The sequence below is a fragment of the Colius striatus genome, chromosome 1, assembly GCF_028858725.1.
Source record: "Colius striatus isolate bColStr4 chromosome 1, bColStr4.1.hap1, whole genome shotgun sequence".
NCBI classification, from domain to species: Eukaryota; Metazoa; Chordata; class Aves; order Coliiformes; family Coliidae; genus Colius; species Colius striatus.
Window position 1 is genome coordinate 168,495,281 of NC_084759.1, and position 12,755 is coordinate 168,508,035.

The 12,755-nt window shown below is 39.2% G+C and overlaps 1 protein-coding gene across 1 annotated transcript in view; it reads right to left on the reverse strand.

Moving 5' to 3' along the window:
• Positions 1-539: 539 nt before the first annotated feature.
• The window catches only part of TRHDE (thyrotropin releasing hormone degrading enzyme), a 216,162-nt gene continuing 203,946 nt past the window's right edge, over positions 540-12,755 (reverse strand). The window contains exons 16-19 of the mRNA XM_061997273.1: positions 9,065-9,232; positions 8,388-8,528; positions 2,538-2,619; positions 540-683 (exon numbers count right to left, since the gene is read on the reverse strand). Of these exons, the coding sequence (XP_061853257.1) occupies positions 540-683; positions 2,538-2,619; positions 8,388-8,528; positions 9,065-9,232 (535 nt within the window). The remainder of the gene's footprint in view (positions 684-2,537; positions 2,620-8,387; positions 8,529-9,064; positions 9,233-12,755) is intronic.

The window sequence follows — 12,755 nt, forward strand, 5'->3', positions numbered from 1 at the left end:
AGACTAATTGGCAGATAGTGAGAAAGCTGACTTTAAATCTCACCCTGCCCCAAACTGAAAGCCTTCTGCATTTCTTTTTCATTGCTTTCCTTTTTTTCACTGCAACACTGATTGTCGTAGAGAGTCTTTGTGCTTTGTATTAATGCCCATCTTTGATGTAACTGGAACTCACATACAAAATGTGGCTGTTATACACAAGCATGCTAGAATACAGGCAGGGACAGTACAAGCATGCACAAAATAGTCTTTCAAGGAGTTTTTGTTTTTCTTCCACATTTACATGCACCACTTAATATTGTGTTTGGTTGTGTACACTGAGGACTGCATTTCACGAGCATTCATGATCTTCTCTTCTGAAAAGCTTCTTGACAGTTTCACAAGAGCCCAATTATAAAACAAAATTCCCACAATTAAAAAAAGGGGGAAAAAAATCTTATCCCTGCAACCTGATCTTCTCTTCACGATTTTAATGTTGAACGCTTCTAAAATGTCTCCCCTTCCTCTTGCAGAGCTTCGTGTTAAATGGTCAGCTGGACAGACTAATGTGTCAAGGTTTTTCTTAGCCACTGGAATAGTTCTTCCTTATAGAGCCTTTGCCACCGCACATTGGCTTCCACTGTTTCCACAGCACGAGTGAAAGAGGCAGCAGCTCCCCCTTCGTAACTCTTTATAAAGTTCTTTAGCTGGAAATACAAGTTAACAGGTTAATTTTGAAGGAGCTAAAGAAAGTAAATATCCCCAGTGCACATACACAAGTCGGGCATTTAGTACAAATCTCCACAATCACTGTTGAAGTAAACATAGTATCATGTAGAAAGATTTAATAAGAAATGTAATAAGACAGCAGACTGCCAATTAGATGTGATGCAATTGCTTCAAATTGCACTGGAAGATATTGATGTACCAGTGCCGGATCACATTAATATCATTACCTTCTTCTCCCCCGCAGCCCAGCTGCTGCACTGCATAGACAGCTGAGCTGCTCTAAACTTTTATTTCTACCTAAGAAACCAAACTGGGAGCACTGGAAATGCTTCTAATTTGGGTTTATATGCAAATACAGAGAGAAGGCAGCCCTGATGACCTTTAGTTTATAACAAGCTTCACAAAGAAGTTATTTCATTTTGATTTGCCGAAGCCTTTTGATGATATAATACAGGTTGGTTGTTTAGAAAAGAACAGTTACAGTGTGAAGAGAATGTTAAAACAGCAAGTGGGCGCCCATTTGATCATCCCTGAATGCCTGAAACAGATTCCTTCCCTTATGAGAAAACTTTGATCTTTTTTCAGCAGACTGAAAAGGCCCCTGCTCTGTTCTTGTGTATACTCAAATTACAGCACCATCACCTGGATTATTATAGCTGATGGCACTGGTATGCTTTGAATTACTGCTTTTTTAAGTGAAGAACTGAAATGCTGATCTGTATAGTATGTTGCTGTTTATGTTGACTCCTACAAAATTAGGTGGTTTTAGCAACACTTAACTCACTTCTGTGTCCTGGTGACATCTATTTCACCTCTTTTATTTAAGTCTATCTTCCAACAACATCTCTTTCTGCATGGGCTCAAAACTGAAAAGGCTGACTCTGCAACTGTCTCATTCCCGTGACAGTTAAAGGCACATGAGCAACCTGGAAACTATCAAAAACAGACTTTACCTATCTCTGTACATTTTACAACAAACTGTTTACAAGGTCGGTTTCTTTTAGGGAAATATAAAAAGAGACCATGCCAATACTGTCATGGAGTTGGAAACTAAGACTACAAAAGCTTAGTGGGGCAGGGCAGATACTCAAATCTGGCCACCACTGTCCTTCCCACCTGGGTAGCTTTGAGGAAACCAGGTGCAGCTCTTCCCTAAGTTCCTGAGGCCACTAGACCTGATTGCAGACAGACAGTTGGACACAAAATAACTCAGTGCAATCAGAGTTCAATTAATGGTGATTACTCTGCATCAGAATAATTTGAGCCATTTGAGGTAATGTTGGGCAGCTGCTAAGCAGAGCACAACCAACCAAACAACTACCTCAGTCAGGGAAGAAGTTAAAATGAGAAATCTTTGCAATCTAAATACGAAGTACTCGGCATTTAGAACAAATTATTGTGGGGTCATTTGGCCAGAATATTGAGTTAATAGCTTTCCTCACATAGAGAGACTGTAGGCAAAAGAAAAACAGAGAAAGCACTGGCAGTTTCAACATTCAACACTGGGGTTTTCCAGGGCCGCCCTCAGGTGCAGCATAAATTGATGTAGACAGAAAGGTTTCATCTTTAGTTTTTCAACTAATAGTCAAGAAAACCCCACACAACCTACATATCCAGCCAAGCAGAGAAGTGCCTGTACTACCCACCTCCTGACACCACCTCTACACACCTGGGTGCCTTCACTACGTGCTCCTCATCCTTGTGCTGCCCAGCTGCAGTGTGGGCCTGCAACTCCTGGTGAGCAGCCAGAGTTCATGAACGACTGACACCTTATTGCTCCTGCCCAGTTCCCTGCTTACAATAAATACTGACAAAAGTAATTCTAAAATTACCTCTCTTAGTTCTTCTTCGGTATTGAGAAATTCTGTGACTCCACTGATAAGCTTTGAATTCATAAATAATGCTTCTCCATACCTGCAAAGGCAAAAGGAAGATGCACAGAGTTAGTGCAAATGCCAAACCAGCTGAAAATTAGAAAGTAGTCTTCTGTAGGCAAGAGAGACAGCATGAGATGGATTCTGGGCATCAAGGGAATAGCAGTGGGATTGGACAGTGGTATTCCAGAGTTTCTTGCTAAAAACCTGGAGTGAAGTCTTCTTCTAGGCTGAGCTATTTGTAGCTAATTTTTAGTTGGATGCTACTAAGCAGAATGGGCTTAACCACAGCTGCAGATGACAGCTTCAGGAGGGGACCAAATGGTTAATAAAACAGCTCTCCAAGTAATGACACCAAGGAGCTCAGAGAAGGAGCAGAGCAACAGCTATGGAGAAATATTCTGACAAACCTTTCTAGCTGTACCATCAAAACAGACTTTTTGAAGTACTGCAGCCTTCTGCATTTTGTATTCATCCACCTCATCTACATTACAAATAGCCTCTCGATAGGTTAACTGAATCAAATTTTCTTGTTCCAGTACCTGATAATTAAAATAAACAATACTGATAGAGAATAATACTGCTAAAATAATCTCATGGGACATGATGTAGCATCTTCAAAGAACCAATCTGGAATGAAAATTTGAAAGTTTGGGCAAGGAATATTTAAAAGGTAAGATATCAGCGGCAATCAGCGATAACCTGCTGCAAGTAGTTGCTTTGGAAACTGGCCATTCAAATTCTGCTGTTCCACTTGCTTTTTCATAAAGTTTTTTTTTTCAGTCTTCCCAACAATGCATCTACATCACTTAAGAGATTAACCAGACTACTCCTGAAGTTTCATGTTTCATAGTTTTGGGGGTTTAGTTGGGTTTTTTTAATTATTTTTTTCAAAGCCTCTAGCATGAAGAATGTAATTCCATCAGAAAACAAAAATAAGTCAATTAGCATAACAAAAGGCATTTGACAAAAAGTTACTCTTATCTTTATCTGCACATACATTCAAAGCAACATCTAGCTAATCTGAACATGACTAAGACAGGGAATCCAGCTTTTCTGTCAGACTTGTGTATGTAATATCAATAGACTTCACTGCAATTAAGTGTATCTGGGGGTATATTCAGTTCATACCTTGCTTTTACAAGTGGATTTAGAGGAGGAAATTCTAAGTGAAATAAACCAGTACAGTTACAGCTTTCTGTTATGCTTCTATTAATCCTAAATCCTTAGGTACTGTAAACCACAGTTCCTTCAAAAGGAAGACGGAAAGAGAAAAGGAGAGGAATAGCCCCAGGGAGCCAAACAGAAAGAAGAAGAGGAAATGGAACTGGGTTTTCTTTGAGAAGATTCTGTTTAAGGAAATGTGTACACTGTGTTGCTTGCTATCTTGAGCTTGTGTGAGGAGAAACACAGTTACAGGTATCAAAAACCCTACTCCCTGACCACTAATAACTGAATTATTCATGGATATTTCGGCAAGTACATCTCTTTTTCCAAAACTTCAGTCACACTGACATATAAAGATATTCAGAGGCAAACACCTCCTATGGGAAGTATGGATTTCATGGTCCTTTAAGCACATTTAGGCTTTCTAACAAAGCCCTTTATTATTACAGTCTCAGCTTAGCCTCATAATTGACTGCTTGGAAAATTGGAAGCTCCTCTTGATGGGGTCTTTTAACAAGGTTACCAATTCACTTTATAGAAGAAACCTCATAAAAACAGCTGCAGGGATTTTATTTTTCTTGCAGTCTGTACTGTAGCAAACTGTACAGTGCAAACAAGAAGTAGCAGAATTCCTTCCACTAAAAATGATACCTGTGATTCATGAATACCTGTGCTGATTACTCACTGTTAAATATACTTGGCCAAAAGTCAACCAGTAACAGCAATTTCTAAACAGGCTCTGCTAGTAAAAATTCTAGAAAAGATACCTCCCAAAACAGTATTTTGCAGGAAAAGGTATCGGGTCTTGCAAGTATCAATGTTCTCACCTTTCAGAGGAAAGACAACAGCATTGCAGAACCAAGACCTTACATGCCTGAGTTCCCTGAAAACACCCTGGAGTCAAAAGCTCTCCAGCTGCTCCTTTACACGTGCACATATGACAAAAATTTAGGAGCCAAGGTAGTGCATGCTCAGATAACAGCAATTCAACCACAGTATTTTCAGTTCTCTTTTTCAGAATTTTATCACTCTTAGTCCCATATATTTTTTTATTAAAGACTTGTTAGGCACCTCAATTTCTAAATCACCCTCGTAAATGGGATATGAGTGGCTTTACGTAATTATCTTCTGGGCATTGTGAATACAAGCACACTGTAAAAATATAAAGGGATAACAATATTTGTTGTCTAACTATTTGACATGCTGTGTTTTAAAGTTAGAGGAAGTAGCATGATAGTATAATTTCATTACACTCAGCTATTTCATATTGCTATCTCAAATGCCAACATGTTTTATAATAAATTGAATGCAAAATACCATTGAGATATCACTGTATTAAATTAATTTTTCATATAAAATATTTTAAAATAAAATCAAATAAAACCAAATAAAAAATTATCATTGCAGAAAAAAGATGCCTTGGGACAGAGTATACTTGAACCATAACTCCACATTTAAGCTTGTATTTTAAAAATGTACTAGTGTGGCAGCCTTAAATCAGGAGCCTAATTCTGCATTTCAGAGTTTCACCAAACGTTAAGGGGCAAAGTGTTAGACTAATTTCACCCTCTCAAAGTCTATTAAAAGGTTTTAATCTATAATTAAGAGAACAGTTAGTTTCAATATACATCACATACGAGCAGCTTGCATGAATTATTTCATTCCACCACACTGAATCTTTTGGCAATTAACAGAAACTCAACTGGAGTTTTTCTTCCCTTTCAGAAAAATGCAACTGCTATAATCCTTTTGGTGTCTCTGACTTGTGTTTGGAGATAAAACTGAACATAGATAACATAAAGTCAGTGTTGGACAAAAAGAGAGACTCTGTTATTTTTTCATTTAAAAAAAAAAAGGACAATAACAGGTTTTTGATAAGGCCTTGTGAATTGTTAGGAACCCAGATAACCCAGATAATAACAGTGATGCATTCCAAGCGAGCCACATAAAATGCAGATTTTAGGTGAAGTTAAGCTATTTAAAACTAAAACACACACAAAAAAATCCTTTTATGCAGCATCATTTTCTAATTCTTGTTCATTTGTCTACACTGTTTAACCTTGTTCATGTCTAAAATTACAGATGTTAGTTAGGTTATCAGATAAACATACCTGCTAAGGTAGGACACAACTTCTGCGTATGTGTTTGCGGCAATATAGATTTTGGCATCTTTATGCCTAAACTGTGTATAAATCCCTGGAGGAACCTGAGAAATTATTTGGTATCCAGAGCACAACTAACTGCACTTGGTTGAATAATAGTAATGGGACTGCCATCCACTTTCTATGTAAAAGTACACTTCCTGGAATAATCATACCAGAAGCAGACGATTCTTAATTTTTAAACTCTACAGCACACTTAAAGCTTTTTGGAAATTGCTTTCAAAAAGCATGCTCCTGCAATATAAACAACCAAAACCAATTCTAACTCAAACCCATTTTCCCAGCTAAACTTCCAAAATCCCACAATACTATAAAGTAGCATCCAAACAGCATTAACAACTTCTTGAATCTTTAGGAAAGTTGCATAGTCTCTGACTCTCTCCTTGACTCTTCTTTTATAGAATAACAGAATCACAGAATCATTTTGGCTGGAAGAGATCTCTAAGATCATTGAGTCCAGCCTTTGTCCCAGCCCTATCAACCACTAGACCATTTCCCTAAGTGCAACATCCGACTATCTCTTAAACACTTCCAGGGACAGTGACTCCACTGCCTCCCTGGGCAGCCTGTTCCAATGCCTGACAACCCTTTCAGTAAAGAAATTCCTCCTCATATCCAGCCTGAACCTGGTACAACTTGAGGCCGTTTCCTCTTGTTCTATTGTTTGTTACTAGGGAGAACAGACTGACCCCTGAATCACTACAACTTCCTTTCACGTAGCTGTAGACAGCAATAAGGTCTCCTCTGAGCTTTCTTTTCTCCAGGCTAAACAGCCCCAGATCCCTCAGCCATTCCTCATAGGAGACATGCTTCAAATCCTTTACTAGCTTGCATCCTCTCCAGTACCTCAATGCCTCAATGTCCTTCTTGTAGAGAGGGGCCCAAAACTGGACACAGTATTCGAGGTGCAGCCTCACCAAAGCTGAATATAGGGGAATGATCACCTCTCTGCTCCTGCTGACAGCACTGTTCCTGATCCAGGCCAGGATGCCCTTGGCCTTCTTGGCCACCTGGGCACACTGCTGGCCCATGTTCAGCCACTGTAAACCAACACTCTCAGGTCCCTCTGCCTGGCAGCTTTCCAGCCACTCCTCTCCAAGCCTGTAATGCTGCTGAGGGTTGTTTTGGCAGGACTCAGCACTTGACCTTATTGAAACTCATGTCATTGGCCTTGGCCCAGCCATCCAGCCTGTCTAGATCTCTCTGTAAAGCTTCCCTACCCTCAAGCACATCGACACTTCATCCAGTTTGGTCTCATCTGCAAACTTACTAAGGGTGCACTCTATCCTCTCATCCAGATCATTAATGTTAAACAGGAGTGGCATCGGTACTGAGCCCTGGGGGACACCACTCGTGACCAGCCGCAAACTGGATTTAACTTCATTGACAATAACTCCTTGGACTCAAATATCTAACCAGTTTTTCACCCAGGAAAGTGTATGCGCATCCAAGCCAGGAACAGGCAATTTCCGTAAGAGAATGCTGTGGGAAATAGTGTCATGAGACCTATAATAAGTTCGTTACTGTAATCATCAGACACTATATCATTTAAGATGCTTGAATATAGCACCTTAAATATAGCATTTCAACTATTCTGTGGTGTACTAGATGGCTCCTCGTAAGTCCAGAATGGAACAGATCTCTGATACTTTTTCTGCCAATGGCTTGGCATGGGGTGTCTGAAGTTCTTGGACATCTGCCTTTAAGAATTTGAACCTCATCCAAGTTGTAGTCCCTTCCAGTCTGTTAGTATCAGATGAGCTGCTGTGAAATCCTTCAGATCCTCAGGCTGTCCCTAAAGAACTAAAGAAATTTCTCGTTCATTGAATTAATATCAAAATCTTTATCAAAAAGGATTTTAAAATGTTGACTGGGCTTCAGAGTAGGAGCATGTGGTGTTTGTTCAAAGAGAAAGAGAAGTAGGTACAAAGAAAAATCCTGTCTCCTTCCTGTTCATCTATTTTCAATTCAAAATGTTGCTCCTTTATTACTTGAAAAGCACCTGAAACACAGAGTGGAAGGAAAGGGGATGACACTTTATTAGCATCCTTTTGAAAATGGGAATATTTCAAAAAGGGTTTGGTGTGATTTCCGCAGCTGAAATAATATTCTTGAAAGTAATTTTTTTTCTATCAGACTTAAAATTAGCAAAATTCCTTTGGGAATTTCTCCTTTTTCATCTCCATAAAAGAACTGAAGCACTTGACATATAGATAGAATTCATTATCATAAGCTAGACACAATAGAGTAATAGATATATATACAGATGATGGTTACGAGATAAATGTTTCAATGCATGTGTATGATAATCCATGAATAAATCCATTTATGACTCACATGTATATATTTCATGTTTAGAGACATCTCTATGGACTGAAAGAAAATGGACTAGATTCAAGAACTTAAGAGGAAAAAAACCTACATAAGAGAAAAAAATACATGTATAATACACAAAATTAAATTTATATTTCATCTTTACCTAGCATTTAATATTTTCCATTTTTCTCTGAAAAACTTCCAAGCAAGATCCCTTCCATGTGGATTTCGAGCTACATGGATTATCACATCAATCGCATCCTGATCCAGGACAACTTCTGAGTTGAGAGACAAATTCAAAAGCCTTGTGGGAAAAACAAAGAAAAAAGAAATCCTGTTTAGTTTCACCAAGACATAGTCTAACAACAAGACATCAGAAAACTCTCAGGGAAAAATTAAATCACTACCACGTGATTTGAGTACGTCTCCAAGTGAGGTAGCTGTTTATTTCTTTTATTCCAAAGACCAGACACTCTTAGGAATCAGAAAAATCTTCATGTAAATGGATTTCAGTAAAAGTCGAGTGCACCTTTACGTGTGCATTTTTATAGAAGCAATAAGATCAGACTGATCAATATGGACATGTTAACAAAAAACATAGCAGCAATTATTACAAGATTTCAGATATTTTCAATGAACATAGAAAAATCTGGAAGTGAATAGACAGAACGTGTCAATTTCCATATGCATTAAAGCAAAAACATAAGACAGTTTAAACAGACAGTAAGCCTGTGCTTGACAAGCAAATTTCTTTAATTTAGACTGAAGTTGAAGTGACAATCCATAAATGTTCAAGTGATTATTGGTAATAGTCAGATAAGACAAATCATATATTTGTACCTGTTGAGCAAGTTTCTATCATCACTGCATGTTAAGGCTTCTAATAATATTTTCTTCTCAGACACTGCTGTGATAGAATGAAATTTCATCCAAATGAACTCCCATACATCTTCATCCATTAGTGAAACTCCTGTACAGTATACAATGTCTCTCACATTGAGTGGGATTCTACAAAAGAAAACAGCGTACCATTGTGGTAATTAAGCAGCCTCCTGATACGGGAAACAAAGGAGGAACATCACTACATTTCTGAGACTCAAAAATTAAAGTGCAACAGTAATTTATTATTATTTTTTTAATCACATTTGCATCTCTTCCAGGCCATTCTAATGGATTTTCTAATGGGTAAGACATGCTTGCCATTCTTTTCATAACACAGTGACGCTGTCAGGAAACTATAAATTATGGTCATCCAGTTCATCAGCACATTAATGTGCCACATGACCTGTAGGACAGGTGACATAAGCTCTCCAAATTAGCACAGGATCTTATCACTCTGATGCTGGGCTCTAAGCCAAATCTCCTCTTCTTGTCCTTAGTACTGAGGTTTTAGAACAGGAGCTGATCAGTCAGAAATCCTCCTTGCTTGTGCTATAAACTGCTCTACCTTCTTATAGTAACATACAAGTCAGGAAGGATGTGCCAAGACAATGATACTTAAAAAGGGTGTTTTCAGGGATGAAGAAAACAGAAAGATTTGTTTATTTTTTTCAGAATATTAACATCAGTACAAAATTGGCCATGCCATGGGATCACTGTGATCTGTGATTCCTTCTAAAGTAGTACAAACACAGACTACAGTAATCTTCTTGAAGCCAAAGTCAGACCTAGTATAGAATGTGCACATGTACTATTTTCTTTTAAAAAGATCACAGCTTCCATTTCCTACACTGTTTATTTTTCCTATACAAGCATAGAAGCTGAAACATTTGTGAGTTAAAGGCTATTTCTGCACTTAAAGCTAACATTTTTCAGAGGAATATGTTTCCAATTTGCATTTTTGTTGGTATAAATTATGCCAAAACACAGCTCTCTAGTTACTAATAGCTGGGCTGAAACTTCATCTGCAATAACTTTTTAGAGAATCTAGGAGTATATTGGAAAAATATAACGGTTTGGGTTGATCATCTTAAAGATCCTCTAGTTCCAACTCCCCCGTCTTGGGCAGGGACAATTTCCACTAGACCACATTGCTCAAAGCCCCACTCAGGGATGAGGCATCCATAGCCTCTCTGAGCAACTTGTTCCAGTGCCTCGTCACCCTCAGAGCAAAGGACTTTTTCCTTATATCTAATCTAACTTTACCCTCTTTCAGTTTAAAGGCATTAACCCTTGTCCTGTCACCACATGCCCTTGTAAAAAGAAGCTTTCTCCAGTTTTCTTGTACGCTCCTTTTAGGTACTGGGAGGTCTCCATGGAGTCTTCTCTTTTCCAGGCTAAACACTCCCAACACTCTCTGTGTTTGTATACACAGCTGCTGTCAGTGTCCGGGCAGGAATACAATGGGACAAAGACTGAAATTATCTCTGTAAAATTTCATAGAATCATAGAATCTTAAGGACTGGAAGGGACTTTGAAAGATCATCTAGTCCAACCCCTCTGCCAGAGCAGGACCTCCTAAGGTAGGTCACACAGGAACTCATCCAAATCTTACACAACACAGAAAGAAACTGTTTCATCGATACCTTAAGACTTTAACCAAAGTCCTACACCATAGACTTGGGCTATCCCAGCCAAGAACAAAGAGGTTCTTTTGCTCCCATCTATCATTTTCAAGAAACAAAACCCCTTTCTTCCATTGACATTTTCTATTGTTGGACACTGTGATGATTGTTTTTGTTAAAAAGCCCTGCAGCTGATCCATTTGGCCATGTAAGAGTTCCTGGAAAAAGAAACTACTGTGGCTATTCAGTATTTCAATATTTCTTCAGTACTTCAGAAGGATGTAGGCAACCTAAGAAACCACACACTGATGACAGTGTTTTTTCCCTCCATGGGGTTAGCTGGTCCCAACAATTATGATTGTTTCTTGATAAAAAGAATAAAAGGGGTATGCAGCTAAATTAAGGCAAAGCTGGGAAGAAACATGCATTCTTCCTCCTCCTTGCTGAGGAACTTTGGGAAATTAATGCCTACTGTTTTTTGGTTAGGTTTTTCTGAGTTGGAAAAGGTTGAGGCATTATTCATGTTCATTCACAGTGAGTTTAGTCATCAGCTCAGAGAGTGTATCTCCAGGTTTAGATGCAGACAGTCAGATGAATTTTGCTTCTGCTGAGCTGACATGGCTCAGGATAGTACTACTTTTTAGATATTTTTTAGTGGAGTCCCATGCTAACAGAGCCACAATGGGCTGCCTTGACAAGTGCTGAGGTATTTTGCATTTGATGGAGACAAAACCAGACATATATTCAGAAGTAAACTTTCCAAAGCAAAACTGAAAGAGTAGGCAAGAGAAGTGTAACCCATTTTAAAGTTGCTAGGAATATGAAACTTTTAACCATGAACAGCACACATCGGTAATACTGCCTTCTAAAGCAAAATCAGAAGTGCAATGTCTTCTCTCTCCAATGAACTGCTTCCATCTAGCCAGGGCAGACTGGTGCTACAGTGTAGATCTGGCACAGTTCAAATCCTGATTGATAATAAACTAAACATGAGCCAGCAATGTGCCCTCGTGGCCAAGAAGGTCAATGGTATCCTGGGATGCATCATGAAGAGTGTGGGTCGAGGGAGGTTCTGCTCCCCTTCTACGCTGCCCTGGTGAGGCTCATCTGGAGTCCTGTGTCCAGTTCTGGGCTCCTCAGCTCAAGAGGGACACAGAACTTCAGGAGAGAGTCCAGCACAGGGCCACCAAGATGATCAGGGGACTGGAACATCTTTCATATGAGGAAAGGCTGCAGGAACTGGGGCTGTTTAGTCTGGAGAAGAGGAGACTGAGAGGAGATCTTATTAACATTTATAAATATCTAAAGGGTGGGTGTCAGGAGGTTGGGACATCCCTTTTTTCTATAGTAGCTAGCAACAGGATAAGGGGTAATGGGATGAATCTGGAACACAAAAAGTTCCACTTAAATATAAGAAATAACTATTTCACTGTGAGGGTGAGGGAGCACTGGCACAGGCTGCCCAGAGGGGTTGTGGAGTCTCCTTCCTTGGAGGTCTTCAAGACCTGCCTGGACATGTTCCTATACAACCTGATCTAGGCGAACTTGCTTCTGCAGGGGGGTTGGACTAGATGATCTCCAGAGGTCCCTTCCAACCCCTACCATTCTATGATTCTATGACTCTAAGACCTATTTTTTCTCCTCCCACCACCAAATCATTGTGTGAGCATGTGCTCATCCTATGCCATATCAGGCAATCAGCATTGCTATGGTTATGACAATACATGTTATGATCTACATGTCACAGATCCTCACTTTGATGCTTTCTATTGCCTTTATAGATTTTTTTTCCCCCCCTCAATGTTCAGATGACCAAAAAAGCTTGCCACTGAAAAAAGTCAGTGACTCTCCTCAGATTTATCCAGGATCAACAGTTTTTGCCTTAAGTAGTTTATGCAACTGCTTTTGTGGTCCCTATAGGGCAGCTATGCCAAGACCAAGGATACTAGATCCACGAAAAGAAATAGTGTTTAAACAGATATGGGTGGTAAGGAAAAATAGTTATCACTTTCATCAGCCTTTCCATA